The sequence below is a fragment of the Geotrypetes seraphini genome, chromosome 6, assembly GCF_902459505.1.
Source record: "Geotrypetes seraphini chromosome 6, aGeoSer1.1, whole genome shotgun sequence".
Classification (NCBI taxonomy): domain Eukaryota; kingdom Metazoa; phylum Chordata; class Amphibia; order Gymnophiona; family Dermophiidae; genus Geotrypetes; species Geotrypetes seraphini.
In genome coordinates this window covers 250,649,106-250,676,248 of record NC_047089.1, presented here as the reverse complement: position 1 = coordinate 250,676,248, position 27,143 = coordinate 250,649,106, and the positions used below count along the sequence as shown (strand labels likewise).

General features: G+C 47.1%; 1 protein-coding gene across 1 annotated transcript in view; it reads left to right on the top strand.

The window, feature by feature from the left end:
- The window catches only part of LOC117363071 (amine oxidase [flavin-containing] B-like), a 124,903-nt gene that overhangs the window by 70,001 nt on the left and 27,759 nt on the right, over nt 1-27,143 (top strand). The window contains exons 8-12 of the mRNA XM_033950319.1: nt 6,481-6,640; nt 7,727-7,823; nt 12,909-12,962; nt 25,058-25,115; nt 26,144-26,241. Of these exons, the coding sequence (XP_033806210.1) occupies nt 6,481-6,640; nt 7,727-7,823; nt 12,909-12,962; nt 25,058-25,115; nt 26,144-26,241 (467 nt within the window). The remainder of the gene's footprint in view (nt 1-6,480; nt 6,641-7,726; nt 7,824-12,908; nt 12,963-25,057; nt 25,116-26,143; nt 26,242-27,143) is intronic.

Sequence of the window (27,143 nt, the reverse complement as noted above, 5' to 3'; positions counted from 1 at the left end):
TCCCATTGATAGTTGACTAAGATGCAACTTAGCTGAAATGTTTTTGTATGGACTCAGACCCCCCCCCCCCTGGATTCGAAATATGGTATCCAAAATTGAGTGCCAATCCAAGATTTGTGCCCCCAACTATATGGGCTAACAAGCCAATTCATGCCAACTATTGGATGCCAATTGCTCCCAAGTTGGATGTGGACATACCCAAAAGGAGGCACAGCCATGGGAGGTACGTGGATGGGTCAGGAGTGCTCCTAAAATTTGCGTACAATGTTATGAAATACTGGGGATGCGCCCTCAAACTGGGTGCCCGAAATGACACCTAGTTTCAGCATGGGTAGGGTGTGGGGCACCGAAATTGGCAGCCAACGCTAGTCTGTACTGGGATTTGAATGCCGTTTACTGAATCTAGCTCAGAATTTCTAAGTTACTGTATTGTTAAAAATTGTGTACACCGTAAGTTGCGCGCACAAGTTATAGAACGCTATCAGTTACATATGGGAGAGTGTGATACAGTGGTTCAAGATACAGCCTCAACACCCTGGGGTTGTGGGTTCAAACCTAAGCTGCTCTCTGTGACCCTGGGCAAGTCTCCTAATTCCCCCGTTGCCCCAGGTACATTAGTTAGAGTGTGAGCCTACCAGGACAGTAAGGGAAAAATGCTTGAGTAGCTGAATAAATTCATGTAAACCGTTCTGAGCTCCCCTGGGAGAATGACATAGAAAACTGAGTATGTGAAAAGTGTCCGTCTCTGGTAACCAGAGCTGATATTGTGATGTCACAATGCCTCATTCCACCAATAAGAGCCAACCTCATCGGTGATGTCATAGTGGCCTCATTGTCCAATACTTGGCTCACTTTTGCTACATATTGATTTCTAGAGAGGTGCAGTGGTTAAAGCTACAGCCTCAGGACCCTTAGGTTGGGGGTTCAAACCCCTGCTGCTCTTTGAGACCCTGGGCAAGTCACCCTGTTGCCCCAGGTACATTAGATCGATTGTGAGCCCCCTGGGACAGACAGGGGGAAATGCTTGAGTACCTGAATAAATTCATGTAAACCGTTCTGAACTCCCCTGGGAGAATGACATAGAAAATTGAATAAATAAATAACTTAATTGATTAATAAACTGCTAATGGTCATGAACAAACAATTATTGACTTTAACTGGCAGTTACACACAGAAATACCCTAAGGAATTGATTCTAAAAAGGGCGACTATGTTAGACGCCCCTTAGGTGCCTGTCTTAATTGGCAAAATACCCTTAATAGCCTCAATAATTGGTAAAAATTAATTGATCGATAGGTGCCTAACTGATTCTACAAAAGATAGACACCTATTGCAATCCCTAAGTGGGCGTTTCTATGGGTGGAGCGTGATATAGGCGCTGCTAAGTGCGATTCTCCAAAACCTTAGGCACTTGACATGTAGGCCTTTAAAAGCCTCGCCTACATGTCATGCGCCTACGTTTTTACACTGGCGCTGCTAGCCACGATTCTGTAAACGGCACCTGAGTTTCTTGACACGCAGCCCGTGCTGCGCAATTGAGGCGACGGGTGTTGTAACTCTCCCAAGCTAATCCTAAATGCAGTGGCGTACCTAGGGTATGTGGCACCCGGGGCCCATCATTTTTTGACACCCCCCCCATGGAAAAAATATTTTTTGTAATGACCATGAAACGGAATAAATGGTCGGAATAGAAACAGGCAGTGAAAATTTTCTTATATTCCAAACATAACATAACATAAATTATGTCTGAATTGTCATGACATCAGAAGTACATATGGAGTAGTTGCAGGTGATGCTTGGGACAGTTCTGATTGTGTTAATTCGGTTTTATGTGTTTTTTGAAGGGTTTTTATTTCTTTTTGAAGGTTTTGTAGTATGTGGTCGATGTCAATTGGTTGTAGAGTTGGGGGTCGAGTGTTGCAGCTCGAATGGCTAGGAGGTTGTCGAACAGTTTTTTTCTTTTGACGTTTTTGGTTGGAGGGTGTGTGAATGGTGCGTGAGTTCTCCTATGTCTGGTTGAGGTGGATTGAATTATTTAGCTGAAGAAATTAGTTACCCCCTCATCCCACACACATTAATTCTCTTCCATTATAAAAAAAACATTGATAAGTTCCCAGAAAAAAAATACATTAAAATAAGAAGTGAAAACAAAGGCCCCTACAGATGAGAACATAACATAAGAATAGCCTAACTGGGTCAGACCAATGGTCCATCATGCCCTGTAGCCCATTCTCATGGTAGCCAATCCAGGACACTAATACCTGGTCAAAACCCAAAGAGTAGCAACATTCCATGCTACCGATCCAGGGCAAGCAGACACTTCCCCCATGTCTTAATAACAGATTATGGACTTTTCCTCCAGGAATTTGTCCAAATCTTTCTTAAAACCAGCTACACTATCTGCTTTTACCATAACTTCTGGCCACTTCATTTTTAAGTTTAGATCTTTCCTTTCAAACAGAGACCTTACTAGATGTCAAATACAGCACAAGGTAACTTCACATGGACTTAGCTGTGCAGGAAATGTGAATCTCCTCATACACCCACCATATAGTGCAAAAATGTGCAAAGGTCTGTTTTTTTCTTTCGATCACTACATAGCCTAATGCCACACAAGCAGTGCTGTTACAAACATATTCTGTAGGTCAATGCTAAGGATAACAAAGTTTCCTTCCTTGGACCAGAAGGAGATACTGATAAATCCCTGGAAGAGATCCCAAAACAACATCCAAAGACCCACTCAGTGTGTGAACCAGTTGAGTGGAGTGGACTAACTGGGGGATGGAAATGGGCCCGGAATTTGCTCAGCAGAATTTCCCAGACCATCTCTTCCTCTCAACACATTGACACGCTGCACTACCACCACTAGGAACACCTCACTGGGTAGGCCAGCTATGCTATAAACTTTATAAAACACATTATTATATTTTCTTATAAAGCACATATTTTAACTGAACTCTCTGACATCCTCAGCCTTTCCATTCACAAAAATAGAAGGAAGAAAAGTTCCCATTTCCTGCTGTCTCATGTCCCCGGCCTATACAATATTTTTTTTCTGCAGACCCTTCAAAAGTCTGACCAAATCCTCGTTTCACTTGCATTATAAAGTACTGAGGATGCCATCTCTCCCCAATCCCAGGTCCTAAAGTCTAAGACAGTAGCACAAACTAATGCTGCCAGATTCAGGAAAAAAAATTTCGATTCGATTCAGCCTATTGAATTGGTTTTTCAATTCGATTTTCCTGCCCAGTTGGGTGATTTTTTTCAAAACTCCTGTTGAGTTTTATAGCTTTTTCACCCCCTTTGGCTTCTCCTAACCACTCTGGCGTTGTGGTGTAAATAAAATAAAGAAACAAAAAGGACTTTTCCTCTCTCTGTTAAATCCTAGCTCACGTTTGCAGTCCAACTCCAGCTCTGGCAGGATACACATTTCAAATCTGACATATTATAATCACAAAACAGAAAATAAAATTAATTTTTCTACCTTTTGTTGTCTGGTTATATTTCAAATCTTGTTGGTCCAAGGCTCTGGTTTTTTTCCGATAACTTGCTTGCCAGGGTCTCCTTCTTTCTGCATGCTAACCATCCATCTGCCAACTCTGTCCTCCCTTTCCATTTCCCTTCCCTCCCCAGGAAGTCTGGTATCTTTCCTTTTTTTCATCTCCCTCTACAGATCCACCTTTTCTTAACTACCCTTTCATCCGGCATCTCTCCCTCCTTCCCCACCACCCCAGGGTCCACCATCTCTCCCTTTCTTTTCCCAATTACCCTCCTATCCAGTATCTCTATCCCTCCTCCACACCATCCCTTGTGTCCAATTTCTCTCCCTTTCTGTTCCTTCCCTCCCTAAATCCCATGGTCCATTATCTCTCCCCCTCTCCTCTATTTTCAGACCCATTATTTCTTCCCCCCCAAGTTTGGCATATGCACGTCGCTTTGAACACCCCTTCCCTCCGTGTACTTCTAAACTAGGATCCCCCCAAAGGCCTGTCCCCCCTTAAAGGTCTGCCTGTCCCCCCTTGAAGGCCTGTCCCCCCCCCCTTGTAGGCCTGTCCCCCCCTTGAAGGCCTGCCTGCCTGTCCCCCCCTTGAAGGCCTGTCCCCCTCTTGAAGGCCTGCACCCCCCCAAAGGCCTGTCCCCCCCATTGAAGGCCTGTCCCACCCCCCTTGTAGCCTGTCCCCCCCTTGTAGGCCTGTCCCCCCTTGAAGGCCTGTCCCCCCTTGAAGGTCTGCACCCCCCCTGAAGGCCTGCACCCCCCCGAAGGCCTGTCCCCCCCTTGAAGGCCTGCACCCCCCCCGAAGGCCTGCACCCCCCCTTGAAGGCCTGTCCCACCCCCTTGTAGGCCTGTCCTCCCCTTGAAGGCCTGCCTGCCTTTCCCCCCCCTTAAAGGCCTGTCCCCCCCCTTGAAGGCCTGCACCCTCTTGAAGGTCTTCACCCCCCCTGAAGGCCTGTACCCCCCGAAGGCCTGTCCCCCCCTTGAAGGCCTGTCCCACCCCCTTGTAGGCCTGTCCCACCCTTGAAGGCCTGCCTGCCCCCCCCTTGAAGGCCTGTCCCTCCCCCTTGAAGGCCTGCACCCCTTGAAGGTCTGCACACCCCCCCCCCCGAAGGCCTGCCTCCCCACTTGAAGGCCTGCCTGTCCCCCCCCTTGAAGGCCTGCCTGCCTGCCTGTCACCCCCCTCCCCCTTGAAAGCCTGCCTGCCTGCCCGCCCACCCCACCCTGAATGCCTGATGCCCCGACCCACCCCGAAGGACCGCTCGCCCCCCTGGCCTCCCCGCACCACCTATGAAGCAGCCGCAGCAGGTTCGCGACGTCAGCTATCCCTGCGCTGCTTAGGCACTGCTTCCTGCGCCACAGTCCCGCCCCTTCTCTGACATCAGAGGAGGGGCTTGACCGCGGCGCAGGAAGCAGCACCCAAGCAGCTCAGGGATCGCTGACATCGCGATCCTGCTGCGGGCTGCTTCACAGGTGGTGCAGGAAGGTCAGTGGGGCGAGCGGTCCTTCGGGGGTGGTGGGGGGGGAATGAACGGCAAGGCCGGGAACACCCCATCAGGGCTGGTACCCGGGGCGGACCGCACCCCCCGCCCCCCCCCCTTGGTACGCTACTGCCTAAATGTTACATTACATTAGTGACTTCTATTCCGCCTATACCTTGCAGTTCAAGGCGGATTAAAAAAGAGCTAACTGGACATTTCCAGTAACGTTACAATTGTTTTTTTGGGTTACAAAAGAGGTAAGAGAGCTGGATATTTCCAGGAGAACTTGCAAATTAGATAGTAAGATGACTGGACATTTCTAGGTAATATTACAAATGAGGTTACAAATAAGATTACAATTAAGAATGCTGGACATTTCGAGGGAGCATTACATTTTAGGGATCTGTATTCTTGGTTGATATTTTGAGGAGGAAGAGATTACCAAAGTGGAGGCTTTGGGAGGGGAATTTACCAGGGAGGAGAGGGAAGAGGGGGAGGGTTAAGGTATCTGGATAAATTTTTTGAATAGCAGGGTTTTGATTTCTTTTCGAAATGTTTTGAGGTTGCCCGCTGCTGTCAGCAGATTGGAGATGGAGTGGTCAAATTTCGCTGCTTGCATCGCAAGAAGGTTGTCAGACATCTTCTTGCGCTGAGTGCCTTTGAGCGGAGGGTAGGCAAATGGGGTCAGGGTTCTTCTTCGTCTTGTGGTGAGGATCTGATTTAGGCGGTTGTTTAGGTAGGAGGGGGCAGAGCCGTTTAATGCTTTGAACAATAGACAGTAGAATTTGAATTGAATTCGTGCTTCTATTGGTAGACAGTGAGAGTCTAGGAAGGTAGTGGTGATGTGGTCATATTTTCTCAGAAAGTAGATCAGTCTGAGAGCGGTGTTTTGTATAGTCTGAAGTTGTTTTAGCATGTTGGCAGGGCAAGGTAGATAGAGGGAGTTTCAGTAGTCCAGTAGACCTAAGACTAGGGATTGGACAATTAGCCTGAATTGCTCTGGGTTGAAGAATTTTCTTATTTTACGTAGATTTCTCATAATTAAAAAAGCCAATTAAGACCAAAAAGGACTCGTCTCCAGCCTGTTTGTCAGTCTTTCTTTTGATTTCTAAGTGAACTAAGAAATAAATCTACCACATTAAGACTGTCGCAAGAGTTAAGCAATATATATTTAAAGAATCAGCCCCTAAGTTGGTATTCTATAAATTGTGTGTTCAAAATCCATTGCTCGTAAGTGCAAGGGTCATGATGCTGGGAGGGCACAGGTGGGTTAGGGGGGCATGCCCAGTCAAACTGGGGAGCGGAAAGCCAGGAAGAGCACAGTCTTTCAATTTAAACTACGGTACTTTATTTTGAGGACTGTTTCTTTAATGTTTGACATTGGAAACTAAGCAAGATCTGATTTACATTCAAATTCAACTTAAGAATGGTTTAAAAAATGGAGCTCGTTCTTAGCCCGGGGACTGCCTTTCTTATTATTATTGATAGATATCTGTTTTCTTCTAGGCCAAGTATGTTATCAGTGCCATTCCTCCAGTCCTTAGCCTCAAAATCCATTTCAACCCGCCTTTACCGCCTCTGAGGAATCAACTGATTAATCGTGTCCCCATGGGATCTGTCATTAAGTGCATGGTTTATTACAAGGAGCCCTTCTGGAGGAAAAAAGGTACGTCTGTAAAACCATTCTCACACACGGGTCCATAAAAGTTTACATTTTAGAAGTCAAAATGCCCGGGCCTCCCGAGTTAAAGTTTTGAAGTCACAATGTCCCTCCTCCCAAACCTTCCACGTTCTACCGTAGAAACGACAAAAATCCCAGAACCAACATCTAGCTTTGCACTCTGACGGGTTTTTGGAAAATGCAGTGAAATTTTCTTCGAGGACTTCGACACCTCGTGCCAGCTGTGGTGACATCATCTGCTGGCACCAGAAGTCATGCTGTCACGCTCCCCTTTAGAACATCTGTCGAAAAGAAAGGAGACAAGTGGCCAGGCAAGGTATAGGTACAAGATCCTTTATCCAAAATCCTTGGGACCAGGCATATTTCAGTTGTGGGAGCTTTAGGGATTTTGGCTTGGTAATGTTAAGTCAGAAAAAAACAGAACATAAGACCTTAAAATTCCACCCTGAGTGGAATCTATGACTCCCTTTTCCGTATTTCCCTGGACATGTTCGCGGACGGCTTTTCTGAACCTGGCACTTTGTCCAGCTTATGAAAAGCTTCCGGCAATGAGCGACATCAGGGACGGCATTCGCGCATGTGCTGATGCAACGCGGTGATGTCACGCGCATGGACGTGACATTATGGCGTCACACCGGCACATGCGCGAATGCCGTCCGATGTCACTCGTGCAGGTCGAGGGGGCGGGCATAGGGAAGAACAGGGCATGGCCAGTCAGAAGGGAGTAGGGCTGGGGGCAGGCCTGGGCCAGACCAGGGCATAGCCGGTCGGAACGGGGCGAGCCTGGGGGCGAGGCCATAGGTCCGGATTTTCCATTTGGAAAATCTGGTAACCCTCATTGCACAAGAGAAACATACACACACGTGCATTGGTTTCACTACTTTCAGCTCGTATCAAATTTCAGTTTTCAAAATTTCAGATGCAGGATCTTGTACCTATCCTATAAAATTTCTCCCGGTGGCATATTACTCTAGTATATCCGACTCTTGCAAGGAAGGAAGTAGTTGAACCCCACTCCCTTCCCTCCTGTCTTCAGTTAAACGCTTGTGGTCTTTCCTTGATGCTTCGCAGACTTCTGTGGCACCATGATTATAGAGGATGAAGAGGCTGAGATCGGTCTCACGCTAGATGACACCAAACCGGATGGCAGCGTCGCAGCTATAATCGGGTAAAGTATCTTAGTGAGAGGAATAGAGAACAGCAGACTGCAGGTGAGACTTTTTCCCTGGTTTGACGTCGTTTATGAGAGGAACACACCCTTCGTCACACAGTGCCAAGGGAGAGCTTGTGTACCTTGGCATGGGTGTGCAACTCTCAAAAGCTAGTCATAAACGTATCACAATAGTCCAATAAAAACCAAAAGGCCTTGCCTGCAGCCTGTTTACCAGTCTTTCTTTGGATTCTTAAGTGAACTAACAAATCTACCACATTAAGACTGTCGCAATATATATGCAATCAGTTAACTTAGCAGGGTTTTTAAAAAGTGTTGGACAATGTTTTTAAAAGAGAACTCTGTAGGCCACTATTTAGATGGGTTGGGGACATCCACTGCTTATTCCTAAAATAAGCAGCATAAAATCTTTTTTGCTACTTGGGATCTAGCTAGGTACTTGGGACCTCAGGGTGTGCCGAGGCAGCAGCCCAAACCCTTGGCCACACCTTCAAATTTGTGCAGGCAATTTCATTGAATAATGCGCTAATTAGCACTGATAATTGGGATCTTAACAAGCCATTATCGGTGCTAATTGAATTAATTAAAATTTACACATGCATTTCTAGGTATGGGATAGAAACATAGAAACATAGAATGTGACGGCAGAAAAGGGCCGACGGCCCAACAAGTCTGCCCAATCATGATCCCTTCCACCCTCGAGAAACTATCCCCTATCATACCTCTGTAGCGACCCCACATGTTTGTCCCATCGTCTCTTGAAGTCGAGCGTGCTACTAGCTTCGACTACTTGACGTGGAAGACCATTCCATCTATCAGTCACCCTCTCGGTAAAGAAGCATTTCCTGGTGTCCCCATGAAATCTTGCTCCCCTAAGTTTTAGCGGATGTCCTCTTGTCACCATGGGACCCGTAAGAGTGAAGATTTCCTCCTCCTCCTCGATGCGGCCGGTTATGTACTTGAAAGTTTCTTTCATGTCCCCCCTTTCTCTGCGATCCTCGCATAAATTTTAAGCATGGTTCCAAAAATGGGCTGTGGCCATGAGATGATCATGCGCAGTGAGAGAATAAGGGTCGGATCAGCGCCCCGATTTAGGTGCAAGAATTTACCGCTGGTGTAAATGGCTGAGCTTAAAGGGTAGATTCACAAAGCAAACCGATCGTGTACCGGTCGGTTTGCGACCCCTTTGCGACCAGATTTCCCTCTGGAACCCCATTCACTAACCTCTCCTGCGATCCATGCATGCAAATGAGGAGAAATGCATGCAAAGTAGGCGGGGACGCGATTCACAATACAAAATTCTCGATCCGACTGGGCTGGCCAATCGACAGAAGGAGTGACTGCTGGGGACCAGTCGCCGATCTTCTTTTCCCACTGTCCAGCCTGTTGGCTCCCTGACAAATGAAGCAACTTTTAAGCACCTTTCATTCTTTCGCCGCCCAGAATGATCTCTGCTGCCTTCCCTGCAGTGCGAGCCCGCGGGTTTAAAGCAGGGCTGCACGCCGCAGTGCATCCCCGCTTTAAACCCGCGGGCTCGCACTGCAGGGAAGGTGCAGAGAGCAGAACATGATCAGATGAGTGCCGCTGCCGCCGGGAAGAGGCCGCCGCCGCCGGGGATAACAGGAGCAGGAGAGTCGGGGCCCGAAAACCACAGTAAAAAAAGAAACAAAAAAAAATTGACGAACACATGACACATGCGCAGACCATCTGCAGGGAAAGCAGATGGTCTGCGCATGCATGGGGATCACACACCAGCGATCTGGACAGGCAGATGGGGGCGTTCCTCCAATCGCCCCCCCCCCATTTGCATATTTTAGTTTGAAGAATTCATCGGACCTGCCCGGATCGGGCCCGATCAGGCGGGTTCGTGAATCCAGCCCAAAGTTAGGTGTAGTTCCCAGTGCCAAAGCGCTGTTTTATAAACGGCGTCTTTAACTTTGAACGCTATTTATAGAATAGCGCTAAACATTACTTTTTCCGGCACCACTTATAGAATCATAGTTCCAAATGTGAATTCAGAAAGGCATCTGGGAGTCCATGTTCTGTTTTGGAATGATAACTTAAATCAGCATTTGCAAGCTATTGTTTAGACAGGGAAGGGGTAAAACGCGGACCTCACGGACCTCGCGGATCTAAAACCATAGAAACATAGAAAATGACGGCAGAAAAGGGCCACGGCCCATCTAGTCTGTCCACCCTAATGGCCCACCCCCTAACTACCTCCATGAAGAGATCCCACTTGCCAAATAGAAACATAGAACATGACGGCAGAATAGGGCCACGGCCCATCCAGTCTGTCCACCCTAATGGCCCACCCCCTAACTACCTCCATGAAGATATCCCACATGCCAATCCCATCTTTTCTTAAAATCTGGCACGCTGCTGGCCTCAATTACCTGTTGTGGAAGATTATTCCAGCGATCGACCACCCTTTTGGTGAAGAAATATGTTCTGGTGTCGCCATGAAATTTCCCACCCCTGATTTTCAACGGATGCCCTCTTGTTGACGTGGGTCCTTTAACGAAAAAGAGATCCTCTTCCACCTCGATACGGCCCGTGACATATTTGAACGTCTCGATCATGTCTCCCCTCTCTCTGCGTTCCTCGAGTTAGTACAGCTGTGACTTAGCCAGTCGTTTCTCATACGGGAGATCCTTGAGTCCTGAGACCATCCTGGTGGCCATTCGCTGAACTAACTCAACTCTCCGCACATCTTTTTGATAATGCGGCCTCCAGAATTGTACACAGTATTCCAGATGTCCTTAAAAATCTGAGGTCCACGCCACTTGTAGTTTCTGGCTCTGACAGACCTCGATGACAATTTAGCTCTGACGGATCCGTCTTAGCATAGGGAGGGAAAAGTATTAGGATCCATTAGCGCTAAAATGTCATTGAGGTCTGTCAGAGCCAGAGACTAGTGCTGGAGCGGCTCTAAAACGAGTCCTTTAAACCGGTTTCCTAAAATCTGAGGTCCGCGCCACTCTTAGTCTCTGGCTCTGACAGACCTCGATGACATTTTAGCGCTGACGGATCCTAATACTTTCCCCTCCCTATGCTGATATGGATCCGTCAGCGCTATATTGTCATTGAGGTCTGTCAAAGCCAGAAACTATCTATAAGTGGCATGGACCTCAGATTTTTAAGGACGTGCGGTTTTAGATCCGTGAGGTCCATCAGGTCCGTGAGGTCCACGTTTTACCCCTTCCCATTTAGACATGCTCACTTATGACATGTATAGGGTTAACAGACGTCCGGATTTTCCCGGACATGTTCTACTTTTGAGGACGTGTCCGGGGGTCCGGAAGGCTTTTCAAAACCTGGCACTTTGTCCAGGTTTTGAAAAGACATAGCGTCGGGAGGGGGCATCCGTGCATGCGCGGATGCAACGCGGTGACGTCAAATGCACACGTGCATGCGGGCGATGTCATCGCATCGCATCTGCGCATGCGCGGATGCTTTCCTGCCCAACAAACAGGCAGCGGCGGGAGGGGAAATTATAATAGTTTCAAAAAGATTGGGGGGCCATTGATTGCACATTCTAATTATTAGACACCTTGGACACCTTTTTATTACATAGGACTATATTTAATGTGAGGATGGGGAGGTATGTTATGGGATTTAATGGGTTTATCCTTCAACGACCATCTCCAATCCTTGGTAAAAAAAATGCTTCTTCAGCCTTCACATGCTAAGGAAAGTCAGACCCTATTTTCACCAAAAACACTTCGCAGTCCTAGTTCAATCCATCATCCTCTCCAGATTAGACTATTGCAATTCTATCTACCTCAGCCTAACCAAGAAAAGCCTCCACAGACTGCAGCGGATTCAGAACACCGCGGCTAAGCTTATTTTCGCGAAAAGCAAATTTGATCACGTCTCGCCACTCCTGTCTAAGCTCCATTGGCTCCCAGTAATCTCCAGGATCCACTTCAAATGTGCGTGCCTAGCCTACAAGATCCTACATGGCATCCTTCCTGCCGTTATCCCTCTATCCTGGAACTCCCCAACCCCTACCTCCTCCAGGTCCTCCCAAACTCTTAAACTATCCTTCCCTTCCACAAAAGGTATTTCTCATGCAGGCAAACTTGGGTCATCCCTCCCCTTTAAAATCACTGAGATCTGGAATAACCTTACCTTCTCGCTCCGATCCTCAAGCTCCCTCCAACTTTTCCGTAAACACCTAAAAACCTGGCTATTCTCAAAACTGTAACATTTCCCCCCTCTCAGGCCTCTCCCACCTTCCCCACCCTTTTACATCTAACTCTTAAACTCTCCACTGGAGTTCTCTCTCATCCTAATTCCTGTAAACCGTGCTGAGCTCTGCATTTACTGAGATGGTCCGGTATATAAACCCAAGGTTTAGTTTAGTTTATTCCTGATGAATGGGATGGGTGGGGGAGGGGTCTTTTTATATGCATTTGACAATAATTGTTAGAATGTCAAGTGATTTGTACGAATTATTTGATTGAATATTGTACACTTGTTACAAGAGTTAAAACTGAATAAAGAATTAAAAAAAAATAAATAAATTTCTTGTCCCGGGCTTCTCAACCTTGTCCTGGGGACCCCACACCTGGATATTCCCAATAAAAAGGGTTACCAGATTTCCGTTTGGATAATCCGGATCCCTTAGACCCACCTCCCAGGTCCGCCCAGTCACCCATCTCCGCCCCAGCCCTGCCCCCAATCCCACCCTGCTGCCTGCTCTGGTCGGGCAGGAGGGCATGCGATGTGATGACGTCATCGCGTTGCCCTCCTGCCCGACAGCAATTTTGAGGGAGGCTGTTCAAAAGCCAGACAAAGTGCCGGGTTTTGAAAAGCCGTCCAGGCCCCCGTACATGTCCTCAAAATCCGGACGTCCGGGAACCCTACTGTATACACTTAGGGTTAGCAGATTTCATCAGCAAAAAAAAGAGGACATGTGGCCCTGCCCCACCCTATCTGGGAGTGCCCAGGACAAGTTTGGAGAGATCGCCCTCATTGGTCCTGCTGGTCCAGTTCTGTGGCAGTGTTCTTCAGTTTTCTCACCCCTGTACATGAATGGCATGCGGTGGCAGTTATTGGCTATCTTTGCTTCTGCAGGTTCATCCTCGCTCGGAAATCTCGGCGACTGGCTCATCTGACCAAAGAAGAAAGGTAGGTGAAAGGCAGTTCTCCATTTCAGAAGCCTTCATCCTACACTGGCTGCCTATGGAGGCAAGGATTTTCTTCAAATTTGCTTGCCTCTGCATCAAAACCCTAACAGGCTCGTCCCCAATCTACCTATCAGATCACTTTGTCCATCCGGGCCCCACCCGCACACGTAACGCCCACTTGTTTGCCTTCCCGTCCCTAAAGTGCTGCATCTACAAGAGATTCCTTGACAGATCCCTGGCGTTCCAGGCATGCAAATGGAACAAATGTCTATCCACTCTCATCTCTAATTCTCCCTCCTACCAAACTTTCAGGAAGTCAATCAAAACTTATCTCTTTGACAAATTTCTCTGACTCCCGCCCTCCTTGTAACTCTACTTTTAACTGTGCCTTGTACCTCCCACCTTCCTGCACCTCCCACCTACCTGCCTTCTCCCTACCTGCACCTCCCACCTACCTGCACCCGACTTCCTAAGCCACACCGATTGACTTGTCTATAACCTCTCTATTTCCTTCTTGCCTGCTCCCGACTCGCTAAGTTATATTGATTGATTGACTTATTTGTAAATTTCGCTGTAGATGTACAGTCTCTTGTCATGTAAACCGCTCTGAACTATTCTGGTACTGTGGTATACAAAAATAAAGTTATTATTATTATTATTACACCCCCCATCGCACATTAAGTTCTAATCAAAACCTGTTATCCATTCCCTCTTTAAGACACATTAGCACCATGCGTACTAATATCTTTTCTGTTAGGTCCCCTACCATCTGGAACTCAGCACCAAATTATATAAGAGAAATTTCATCACTTGATAAATTTAAAAGTAGTTTGAAGGCCTTTCTTTTTAATTTATAACATTTTTATTGAAGAAATCAGTAAATATACAATATTATAATACGATAAAATAGTCATTAAATTAAAATTCATCATATTAATTTCCATCAAATATCTTTCATTTCTTCAAAATATATTTCCAAAATACCCATTACATCTCCCAATACCCTCCCCCTAATTCCTACCCCCCCTTCCCTTTTCCTATGGACCTCTCCCCCCTATCCTCCCCCAAAATTTAGTTTATAACTTTTTTATTGAAAAAATCATACTAAACCCCCCCCAAACCCAATGAAAGTTGACAAAAATAAAGAATAATAAAAATAAAGAACTGGAATTTTAGATAAATAATCATAGCTTCAATGTAAATCATTAAGAATTAAACTTCTTGCCTTAGTTGAAAGATTCTGAATATACGGATCCCAAATTTCCATACACATACGAATTTTCCTAGCCGAACGCCTAACTTCCCAAGTCTCAAATAGCAAAAGACGATGAAATTGATTCCTCCAGTGCCAAAACTAGGAGCTTCTTTTGATAACCAAAATTGCATAATACATTTATGTCCTATTATACACGCCTTTTGAAATAAACCCCAGAAGCTGCAGCTTTTCCAAAAATTACTCCCCTTGATGAATCATAGAAACATAGAAACATGACGGCAGAAAAGGGCCACAGCCCATCAAGTCTGCCCACTCCACTGACCCACCCCATTAAGTCTGAGTACTAATGACCTAGTTCCTTAACTCGACCCTCGTAAGGATCCCACTAGGGCATCCCATTTATTCTTAAAGTCAATAACGCTGGTGGCCTTGATCACCTGCTCTAGAAGCTTGTTCCAGTGATCTACAACCCTTTCTGTGAAGAAATACTTCCTTATGTCGCTATCGAATTTCCCTCCTCTGAATTTGAACGGATGCCCCCTTGTGACCGAGGGTCCCTTGAGAAAGAAGATGTCTTCTTCCACCTCGACACGTCCCGTGATGTATTTAAATGTCTCAATCATGTCCCCCCTCTCCCTGCGCTCCTCTAGAGTGTAGAGCTGCAATTTGTTCAGTCTTTCTTCGTACGAGAGACCCTTGAGCCCCGAGATCATCCTAGTGGCCATCCGCTGAACCGACTCAACTCTAAGCACGTCTTTACGGTAATGTGGCCTCCAGAATTGCACATAGTACTCCAGATGAGGTCTCACCATGGTTCTGTACAGTGGCATTATGACTTCAGATTTGCGGCTAACAAAGCTTCTGTTGATACATCCCATAAGTTGCCTTGCTTTGGATGAGGCCTTCTCTACTTGTTTGGCGGCCTTCATGTCTGCACTGATGATTACTCCCAAGTCTCTTTCTTCTGAAGTCCTAGCTAGTGTTTCTCCATTTAAGGTGTAAGGTTTGCATGGATTTCTGCTACCGAGATGCATAACCTTACATTTCTTAGCGTTGAAGCCCAGCTGCCATGTCGAGGACCAGTTTTCCAACGTAAGCAGATCCTGCGTCATACTATCCTGCAGATTGCTTTCACTTACTATATTACATAGTTTGGCGTCATCTGCGAATAGAGTTACTTTACCCTGAAGCCCTTGGGTCAAGTCCCTTATGAATATGTTAAAAAGGAGTGGACCCAGGACCGAGCCCTGTGGCACTCCGCTGGTCACCTCCGATGTCTCAGAGAGGGTGCCGTTGACCACCACCCTCTGACGTCTTCCACTCAGCCAATCATTGACCCATGCAGTTAGTGTCTCGCCTAACCCCATCGATTTCATCTTGTTTAAAAGTCTACGGTGTGGGACGCTGTCAAAAGCCTTACTGAAGTCCAGGTACACTATGTCCAGAGACTCTCCCGAGTCTAGCTTTCCTGTTACCCAATCAAAGAAGCTGTTAAGATTGGATTGGCATGACCTACCCCTAGTGAATCCATGTTGACTAGGATCCCTTAGATTCCCCTCATCCAAAATCGTATCTAATTTACATTTAAGTAATGTTTCCATGAGTTTACACACTATTGATGTGAGACTCACTGGTCTGTAATTCGCAGCCTCCGCTCTGCAACCCTTTTTGTGCAGAGGAACGACATTAGCTGTTTTCCAGTCCAGGGGGACTCTCCCCGTACTTAGGGAGAGATTGAAGAGCATGGTTAACGGTTCCGCCAGGACATCGCACAGCTCCCTGAGCACTCGTGGGTGCAATTTGTCTGGTCCTATGGCTTTGCTCACCTTGAGTCTTGACAGTTCGCTGTAAACATCAGCTGGTGAGAACCTAAAATTCTGAAATGGGTCTTCCTTGCTTGGCTTTGCTTCCAGCTGTGGCCCGTGTCCAGGTGCCTCGCAGGTAAAGACTGAGCAGAAGTAATCGTTCAGTAGTTTGGCTTTTTCGGAATCTGTTTCCACATAAATCCCGTCTGCTGTTCTAAGGCGTACTATCCCGTTTGTGTTCTTCTGCCTGTCACTAATATACCTGAATACAAAAAATAGTAACAAAATACCACTCTATCGGACCATACACATCAGTATTGCAAAATTTTTCTACATACAGCCATCCTATACGGCCTCAGAAATGGAGCCTACGCATAGCAACACAGTCATAAACTGGAAAAATCTGCGTAGTTCAGCTGCTCCTGCTCCAATCATTGGCCTTTAGAACTAATTTTTAAGGTATTCTTATTTAGTTGCTAATGTTTAATTCAATAAACCCCACACCATTCAGTGCTGGAAAAATACTTTCAAATATACTAGTACTATTTCAAGTGCTCTGTATCAAATGCTGTGTGCAGTATCCAAATTTGAAAAACTCGACCAACATCTTATCTCATTAGTTGAGTATTTTTCACTGTCGGAGTCTTAGCAGTAAAATTTCAAAACATGTCCGTTCGCCAACGCGGCCAGCGTTTCGCGGGAATAACATACATCCGCTGCGTCAGGGCCACCGGAACATTCACACACACATCCTAACTTTGGTTAGCAGACTTCCATGGGCTGGGTGCTGGCAGTTGACTCAGGGAAAGACTCCGGCTCCAGATCCAGTTCCATAGGTTGGAACTCTTCCAAAGGCCTTTCAGGTAACTCTGCTCCAGCCTCTACTAGTTCCATCTGCTCAGGAACTGAACAGCTTTGCAGAGCTCTGAGGCCGTATAGGATGCCTGTATGTAGAAAAATTTTGCAATACTGATGTGTATGGTCCAATAGAGTGGTATTTTGTTACTATTTTTTGTATTCATATAATATACCACAGGGTTGTATTACTTTAGGTTTAACACTAATATACCTGAAGAAGGATTTGTCCCCTTTCTTAATGTTCTTTGCTAAAGTTTCTTCCACTCGAAGTTTGGCCTCCCTGACTGCTGTTTTGACCGCTGCAGACCTTGTCTTGTATTCAATGTTAGCTTCTTTCTCCCCGGTGCGTTTGTATGAAAGAAATGCTCTTTTCTTGTCCTTGACTAGGTGTGAGACCTCATCAGTGAACCAATGGGGTTTCCTCTTTCTTTGTTGTTTGTTTACCGATTTTATGTAGCGGATAGTTGCTTCGTGTAGTGTCCTTTTCAGTGTTGACCACATAGCTTCCACATCATCTGTTATTTCTTGAGCCTGTAGCGTCTGATGGACGAAATCACCCATGCTTGCGAAGTCAGTGCCCCGGAAATTGAGTACCTTCGTTTTTGTTTGTGATCTAGGGAAGCCCTTTTTAAGGTTGAACCAGACCATGTTATGGTCACTGGTTGCCAGCGTTTCTCCCACCGAGACTTCCGTGATGCTTTCCCTGTTCGTAAGTACCAGGTAGGTCCAGGATGGCCTGGGCCCTAGTGGGCTCTAGCACTACAACAGAACAACCCCATAATGAACCTAAAAATAACAGGATGGCAGACCAGAATGACCTAATTAAAGGGCATGAACTAAAGTACCAGGATCTTATTATACTTAATACAAATTCTTTTTAAAGACGCATTTGGAGTATAATAGTCCTTTTAAGGATTGTAATGGAATTTCGCTCCTTGCTTTTTCTTATTCATTTTAATCTTTTCTACAAAGTGCTAGAAACATAGAAACATAGAAATAGACGGCAGATAAGGGCCCACGGCCCATCTAGTCTGCCCACCTTAATGTCCCTCCCCTACCTTTGCTCTGTGAATAGATCCCATGTGCCGATCCCATTTGGCCTTAAAATCAGGCACGCTGCTGGCCTCAATCAACTGTAGTGGAAGACTATTCCAGCGATCAACCATTCTTTCAGTGAAAAAGAATTTCCTGGTGTCACCTCGTAGTTTCCCGCCCCTGATTTTCAACGGATGCCCTCTTGTTGTCGTGGGACCCTTGAAAAAGAAGATATCTTCCTCCGCCTCGATGCGGCCCGTAAGATACTTGAACGTCTCGATCATGTCCCCCCTCTCTCTGCGCTCCTCGAGCAAGTATAGCTGTAATTTGTCAAGCCGTTTTTCGTATGGTAGATCCTTGAGTCCCGAGACCATCCGGGTGGCCATTCTTTGCACCGACTCCAGTCTCAGCACATCCTTGTGATAATGCGGCCTCCAGAATTGCACACAGTATTCCAGGTGGGGCCTCACCATGGATCTATACAATGGCATAATGACTTCCGCCTTACGACTGACGAAACCCCTTCGTATGCAGCCCATGATTTGTCTTGCCTTGGACGAAGCCTGCTCCACTTGATTGGCAGACTTCATGTCCTCACTGACGATTACCCCCAAGTCTCGTTCTGCTACCGTTTTTGCTAGGATCTCGCCATTAAGGGTATAAGACTTGCATGGATTCTGGCTGCCCAGGTGCATAACTTTGCATTTTTTGGCATTGAAGTTGAGTTGCCATGTCCTAGACCATCGCTCCAGTAGGAGTAGGTCGTGCATCATGTTGTCGGGCACTGAATCTTCGTCTGTTGTGCATTTGCCCACTACATTACTCAGTTTGGCGTCATCGGCGAATAATGTTACTTTACCTCGAAGCCCTTCTGCCAAGTCTCTTATAAAGATGTTGAATAGGATTGGGCCCAAGACTGAGCCCTGTGGTACTCCACTAATCACCTCCGTCATTTCGGATTATTTATTTTTTGTTCTCTCCCTTTTTTTCATTACACAAATGTATTTCTGCCCTTTTTCATTTTGTTTCGGTAAATTAATGCTCGTCTATGTGTTTGATTGTCTGTTTTAATAATTATAATTTGTTTTTAAACTTATGCCTTTCTACTCTTTGTTGTTATATATTATGTAAAACCGCTTTGAATTTTGATAAGGCGGTATATCAAACTTTTAAATAAACCTGAAACCTGAAGTAAAAAGGCCCCAATACTGTACCAACAAGAGCCCCGTGCTACTAGGGACCCAGCTTCACCATACTTCCCTGTCTCTGACCCCCCTCACCCCTAAAAACAGACGTTTCTCTGTAAAGGGCTCAAGCAACAGCGGTAATTCACATAGGCCCTCTCAAGCGGACCCTGGAGCCTGCCCTTGCAGAAGCAGGAAGATACATCAGAAGGGGACAGGAAGCGGCAGAGAGCAGGATCCAGGGTCAACGTCAGGCGGCCTGTGCGACTTGCTCCTTCTGCCCTGAGTCCTCTATGTACAAATGCAAGTTTTAAGGTTGGGGGATCGGAGACGGGGCAACATACTAGACTGCTGTCCCACCCCCACCCCAATCTGGTTCACACAGGGCCCCACACTTGGTAAGGCCAGCTCTATGTAGCAACATGCACTTTTATGTACCAGTGACCAACTCACCTACCCACATAATGACAGAAACCATCTCTGGCCTATTAGTCCGTCTACAACATAACACTTTCACCAAATATAGTGCAATAAATGGAGACTTCACCAAAATCCAGCAATCACAAACCAATCCAACTTGGTCTGCACGAGTTAATTTAGATGCAAAAGAGGAGGGAAAAGCCTCAGAAAATGAGGCACAAGCCAGCCACCGCAGCGGCTCATCCTGGTCTTCGGGGAGAGACGTTTGTTTGAGCTCCCCAAAGAGAATCGACACCTTGAGGCAGCAAAAGAATTGTGAAACGCTGGCCATCGTTGGTGCGCCGATCCACTGCATAAGCTAAGTACCGTATATACTCGAATATAAATCGATCCAAATATAAGCCGAGACCCCTTTCCCCCCAAAAGGAGGAAAAATGGTTGACTCAAATATAAGTCGGGTGGCTTAATATTCAAGTGCCCTGCCCTGTCAGGCTCTTCACCCAGCACCCTTCCTTCCTCCCCCCCGTCATACTTTGCACCCTTCCTCCAAGGCTCTGCCCCCTGTCCTAGCCTCATACCTCATCTGCCGATCCTCGGCTCGATAGTCAACAAGCAAACACGTATTTCATCATCCGTTATCTGCCGTCGTTCTTTTTTTAAAATTTAATTTCTGTTAGAACTGAAAATCCAAGTTTGCCAAGATACGATCCAAACTCTAACAAAGCCTTGATTGTTTTGTTGCTCACCTTAGGATAACTACTGCTTAAAAAAAATAAAAATAAAATGACTTGCAGTTAGTTTTCAAGGACCAATCACGTCAAAGAATGATGATCGTCTGGGTGGTTGTACCTTTACGCACCCAGATGCTCATAACATTGACAGACGCAATCTATCCTAATGTATACTTATGAAGGGAATTTTTAAGTAAAAATTTGGAATCTTTTATGGCCCACAGTTTGAGAGACACTGGGCTGTTCTTTTTTTTTTTTTTTTTTTGTAAATCTTTATTAGTTTTCAATTATTAACAGTGCAATACAGTGAATTTAAACATAAACGAATCAAACAAAAGCACTTTAAGTATACAAATATTTCAACAACAAACATTTTCACCCTCTCCCTCCCCTTAACTAATGAAAATAAAACCACATGTATAATTTCAATAGATAGATAGAATGAATAATAATTATTATAAGGTTTTCCCATCTCCCTCCCTCCCACCCTGGACAATTCTTTATAGATGACGGGGGAGAGAAGGGTTTTAAGCTTATCAATACAAAAATTAAGGAAAAAGTAGCTATCCTTGACCTCTATAAATGCAATAGTTGGGGAGCCAGCATATCACGAACCTTTCAAAAGGCATAATACTGTTGAGAGTGAGGGATGGGAGCTTTTGCGAAGTGGCGAGGAATTGTCCTCTCTCTATATATAAATACAGATGAGGGGAACAAGGAACTACAGTGGCACCTTGTTCCAGAAGCATGCTCGTAATCCAAAGTGCTCGTATATCAAAGCAACTTTCCCCATAGGCCATAATGGCAACGCTGACAATTCATTCCAGAACCCTAAAGTTTCTGAGAAAGTGGCGAGGGGGAGCCCAGGGGTGTTTACCTGTCGGGTGCCGGCTGTCAGGTGCCGGGTCTCTAGGAAGCGCCTCCTCCGTCCGCCAGCCGCTGGAGTACCCCACAGTGCCGCTTCGGAGGGATGCCTCTTCTGTCCACCAGCCGCTGAAGAACCCCTGAGCCCACACAGTGCCGCTTCAGGGGGATTCATCTTCTGTCCGCTGGTCACCCTTCCATGCCGGTCACCCTTCCACCTAGTTCCTTAACTCGACCCTCGTAAGGATCCCACTAGGGCATCCCATTTATTCTTAAAGTCAATAACGCTGGTGGCCTTGATCACCTGCTCTGGAAGCTTGTTCCAGTGATCTACAACCCTTTCTGTGAAGAAATACTTCCTTATGTCACTATCGAATTTCCCTCCTCTGAATTTGAACGGATGCCCCCTTGTGACCGAGGGTCCCTTGAGAAAGAAGATGTCTTCTTCCACCTCGACACGTCCCGTGATGTATTTAAATGTCTCAATCATGTCCCCCCTCTCCCTGCGCTCCTCTAGAGTGTAGAGCTGCAATTTGTTCAGTCTTTCTTCGTACGAGAGACCCTTGAGCCCCGAGATCATCCTAGTGGCCATCCGCTGAACCGACTCAACTCTAAGCACGTTTTTACGGTAATGTGGCCTCCAGAATTGCACACAGTACTCCAGATGAGGTCTCACCATGGTTCTGTACAGTGGCATTATGACTTCAGATTTGCGGCTAACGAAGCTTCTGTTGATACATCCCATAAGTTGCCTTGCTTTGGATGAGGCCTTCTCTACTTGTTTGGCGGCCTTCATGTCTGCACTGATGATTACTCCCAAGTCTCTTTCTTCTGAAGTCCTAGCTAGTGTTTCTCCATTTAAGGTGTAAGGTTTGCATGGATTTCTGCTACCGAGATGCATGTTGGAGAGCCTTTGAGACCCCACACAGCCGAGTGCTGTCCCACCTGCACGTTGCGTATGATCACGCACAACGTCGATGACTGACGTTGTGCGTGACGTTGTGTGAGACAAAAGTTTGCCGAGTGTTTTGCTTGTCTTGCAAAACACTCGCAAACCGCGTTACTCGCAAACCGAGGTTCCACTGTATTTCCAACCTTTTGAGAGATGCTGTGACCTCCCTATTGTAAAAAATGTAACATGCGCGCAGACTGGATAATAGTTTCCCTCTTCCAATTCTTCTCTTACCTCCTCCGCAGGTGCCGAGGCCTCCCCTCCGGAGGAAACCGCTCTCTCTTTCTTGCTCCTGCTGCTGCATCGGTGAAGAACGGAACAAGAGCGTGAGGGGGGGTGGGCGGGGCGCCGAGTAAAGGTTCTCCGGTCACCCGGCGCGCGACAGCTCACTTCACACGCTGAAGCGGTGGCGACGGCGCGCACACGTCTACGTAAGCCGGCCGGGGATGCCTCACAGCGCCTGCAAAATGCTGTCCCAATTGCCGCGGTGGGAAATGGCGGGTCCGAGAGGTGGGATGCGTAGAAAATGATAGTATCCGTACCGTACAACCATATTAAGACTGTCACCAGGCTGCTTGCTGGGATCGGCAGGTGAGTTATGAGTCTAGGTCAGGGAGGGGGCGGAGCCTTGCGACGGCGGCTGGAAATAATTCTGGGAGGGGGCGTTGGCTCGAATATAAACCGGGACCCCCATTTTTGGGCCCCAAAATCCCGGTTTATATTTAAATCTGTTTATTAGTTTCCAAAAAAAAAACAGCGAGGAAACAAACACTCAGAAACAGTGAACAAGAACTATCACCTCCCGAGGGTTTTTCCTCCTCTTTTGCATTTAAATTAACTCGTGCAGGCAGGGCAGGATTAATTCATTGAGGGCCCCTAGGCACCCAAGTACACTGGGCCCCCTGCCCCGCCCCACCCCACCATGCGCCCAGGCGCAAACAGGAAGCTGCGTCAGAGGGAAGCTTTGGGCAAGCAGCACCGCTTGCACAATTACAGTTCCCGTTGTCTTTCTTACCTGCGTTGCTTGCTTGTCTTATTTTTCGTCGATGGGGGAGGGGGGGAGCCGCGTTGCTGATCGGGGGGGGGGGCCCGCGTTGCCAATTGGGGTGGGACCTGTGTTGCCGATCAGGGTGGGGCCCATCGCCGTTTGGAAAAAAAAACAATGTTGATGCCCTCCTTCATCGGGCCCCCCTGACCATTTCGGACCCTAGGCACGTGCCTATTGGCCTATTGGTTAATCCTGCCCTGCGTGCAGGCCAAGTTCGATTGGTTTGTGATTGCTGGATTTTGGTAAAGTCTCCATTTATTGCACTATATTTGGTCAACGTGTTATGTTGTGATTATTGTTTGTTTACACCGTACTGCAGTGTATCGCAAACTGTGTGCCCCGACACACCGGCAAGGAGGAGAGTCGTCCACGCCGGCTGCCTGCCTACAGGACGTGCCTCTCGCGGCGAGAGGCACGTTTAGTAGGAAGACATCCAGTGCAAGTGTCTCTCCTCCTGGCCAGTGTCTCTCCTCTTCTCCCAACATCTCCTGGATCTCTCCACTGGCGAGATCATGGTTAGATGGGCCGTCGCACATGCGCAGAAGTCAACGCGATGATGTCACCCATGTGCGTGATGTCATCACATCGACTTCCGGATGCCTGCCGGCCGGGGCACTGGATTTAGTGTGCCGCCGGTCGGAAAGTTTGCAAGACACTTCCATACTGTGTTGTTTGGACTATTAGTCGGTCTTGACACAAGGGGATGCTAAAGAGAGAGAAGGGCATTGCTGATTGAATCTTTCAAAGGAATTTTGTTCATATAGCCCAACTTTAAATATACGTATGTCATGCATAGGTTTAGCAGACGTCTGAGAAAGCCCGGACATGTTCTCTTTTTAAAGAACTGTCCGTATGCCCGGATGGTTTTATTTAAAATGGGGGACTCCCCCACCTACCTCTTCCCCACGTCCGACCACTATAATTTAATCTTCGGGCAGCCAGCAGCAAGAACAGGGTGAGCCTGCTGCCGCCAGCCTGCCCTGGAAGCTGCCTCTCTGCAGTGACTTCCTGTTCCTGCATAGGCAGGACCTGCAGAGAGACAGCTTCCAGGGCAGGCTGACAGTAGCTGGCTCACCTCATTGTTGCTGCTGGCTGCCTGAAGATTAAATTACAGTGGACAGGCCTGAGAAGGGGGTAGGTGGGGGAGTCGGGAGCTAGAAAGGTCATGACGAGAAGCAGCATCGGAGGTCGGAGGGGAGGGGAGAAACAGCATGAAAGGAGGGAGAGAAAAACAGCATGGAGGGAGGGAGGGCTGGAGAAACAGCATGGAGGGAGGGAAGGCTGGAAAAACAGCATGGAGGGAGAGGGAGGGCTGAAGAAACAGCATGGATGGATGGAGGAAGGAGGAATAGGTTTACCAGATCTGGGGGCAGTGATTAAACTTATCAAGACTGCAGCTCTATTTGGGCAGTATCCAGACACATTTAGCCATTTAGGAGGTTCACACAAATAGCAATCCTATCTTAAGCAAGCAAATGTTCACATATTCAGCACCCCTACCTAAACCAGTAGCATAAAGATTGGTTTTCTGAATACTGCCCCCTAGTGTCTTAGAATTAGATTGTGTATGTTACAGGTCTTGTTGCACAGATTGTGATGGGCTTCATCTAAGGACCTCTTTTACAAAGCTACGGTAGCACTTCCTGCACGGCAAATACGGCAGAGGTCGTTTAGTTGCTATGGCTGTGTCGCATTCGCTGCGCCAGGACTTGCTATCGTGGCTTTGTAAATGATTTTAAATGTTCTGTTTTGACCTCAGGAGTAATTAACCCATTAAAGGAGCAAGAAGCATGCTTTCCATCGGTCACTTTGCTGGTGTGAAAAGAAAATCAGCTTCTTAATGAAACCGGTTTGTGGAAAGTGGTTGTCTAACTGAGAGATGGAATCTCATTTTAACTCTCCACTACAAATCTGAAAGGGTTAGAAATGAAACTTGGGCTGCTCTTATTTATGCTGTTTTTACCTTTTATTTGTATTCCTCAGGCAGCGGAGGATCTGTGCCCTGTATGCCAAAGTACTGGGGGCAGAGGAAGCATTGCATGTAAGTTGCAACCTGTCAATATGCCTAGGGCACCAGATGTCTGGATTTTCCCAGAAATGTCCTCTTTTTAGAGAACAAGTCTGGGCGTCCGGACGGCTTTTCAAAATCCGGCACTTTCTCTGGGTTTTGAAAAGCTCCCAGCTCGGAACCGCGTCGGGAGGGCATCTTCGCACGCACGGATACAACGTGGTGAGGTCACATGCATGCATATGATGTCATAGCGTCGCACTTGTGCATGCCCAGATGCCCTCCTGATGCGGCTCCGAGCATGAGGGCAGGTTGAGGGGGGGGGGGGTGAGGCTGGGGCAGAATGGGGCATGATGGGTAGAATGGGGCAGGGCTGGGTGGAATGGGGCGGGCCTGGGGGTGGGGCCATGGTTCCGGATTATACAATAGTAAAATCTGGTTACTCTAAATATGCATGAATAATGAATGGCTAATCTACCGTATTTTTCGCTCTATAAGATGCACCTGACTATAAGACGCATCTATGTGTAGAGGAGGAGAAACCAAGAAAAAAAAATTCTGAACCTGTACCTTGTCCCCCCTCTGGTGGTCTAGTGGTAGGCTGGAACAGGATACAGGGCATAGGGCAGGTCTAGTGGTAGGCAGCCCTCCCTCCCCCCAGTACTTTTTTTAAAATTCTGGTGGTCCAGCGCTGTATTGGCAAGAGCTTTCCGCGCTCCTGCCCCTCCCTCGCTGGATGGCTGCCTCCTCATCTCTTGCAGCACACATGGCAGGCGCAAGCTTTTCACGTTTGTGCCTGGTCCCGCGCCGCTTCCTGAATGGCTGCCCGTCAGTTCTCGCTGAGTGCCTAACTTCAAGCGCCAGTCACACGTGTGTTACAGAATACCAACACTGATATGCACAATCGTGCCAGTCGTGGAACGTTACACGCATAAGTGTCAGGTGCGTGTTCTGCAAAGTAACGTTCTTTACTATTTTCAGTGTGGGGGAATGCCAGGCACTTTGGGATCTCAAAGCCTCACAATTACTGGCTTTACAGCTCTGGGACTTGTGTCTTGCAGCCGGTGCATTACGAGGAGAAGAACTGGTGTGAGGAGCAGTATTCGGGCGGGTGCTACACAGCGTACTTCCCACCGGGGATCATGACCCAGTATGGAAGGTAAGGTGAAGGCATTGTAGCTCTGATTTTTATCAATTTGGGGTTCACTGGAATGTATTTGCAGTTCAGTTTTACTGGATTTTCAAAGCAAATATTCTTAAGCTACCAGAGCAAACTGTTGCATAGTAAGGGAGGGAGGGGAAGGGGGGAGTGCCCCAGGTGTCGTCTTAGCAGAGGTGGTGGCGGCAGGTGCATTGGTGCCTCTCCTCCTCTCTGCTTGAGCGTCATCTTCCACCTGCTGTTCATGCTAGCCTCGGCTCTCTTCTGACATCACTTCCTGGTCACGGGACCTGGATGTCACATCAGAAGGGAGCCGAAGCTGGTGCGAGCGGGTGGAAGATGATGCTCACGTTGGTGAAAATTTCAAGAGATGCACAGGGGGCGGGGGAGTGAGCGCTCAAGCGACAAAGGGTGGGGGTGCTCAAGGGGGCAGGGAAGAGCAGGGGGATACACGATGCAGTGATTCTGGGCGCCACCAGCCTGGGTGCCAACCTCCCTAGCTACCGTACGTCATTGCTTATACACATACATTTATAGCTGCTTTGTGGGACAACACATTTCAGAGGTTAAGTGCATCCTCTTGAAAACTGGGAAAAAATTTGCAAAGAGTAGCAAAATCCCAGAACCCCAAAGAGTAACAAGATTCCAGAACACCATAGAGTAACAAAATCCCAGAACCCCAAAGAGTAACAAGATTCCAGAATTCCAAAGAGAACCAAGATCGCAGAACCCCAAAGAGAACCAAGATTCCAGAATCCCAAAGAGAACCAAGATCCCAGAACCCCATAGAGTAACAAGATTCCAGAATTCCAGAGTAACAAGATTCCAGAATCCCAAAGAGTAGCAAAATCCCAGAACACCAAAGAGTACAAGATTCCAGAACCCAAAGAGAACCAAGATCG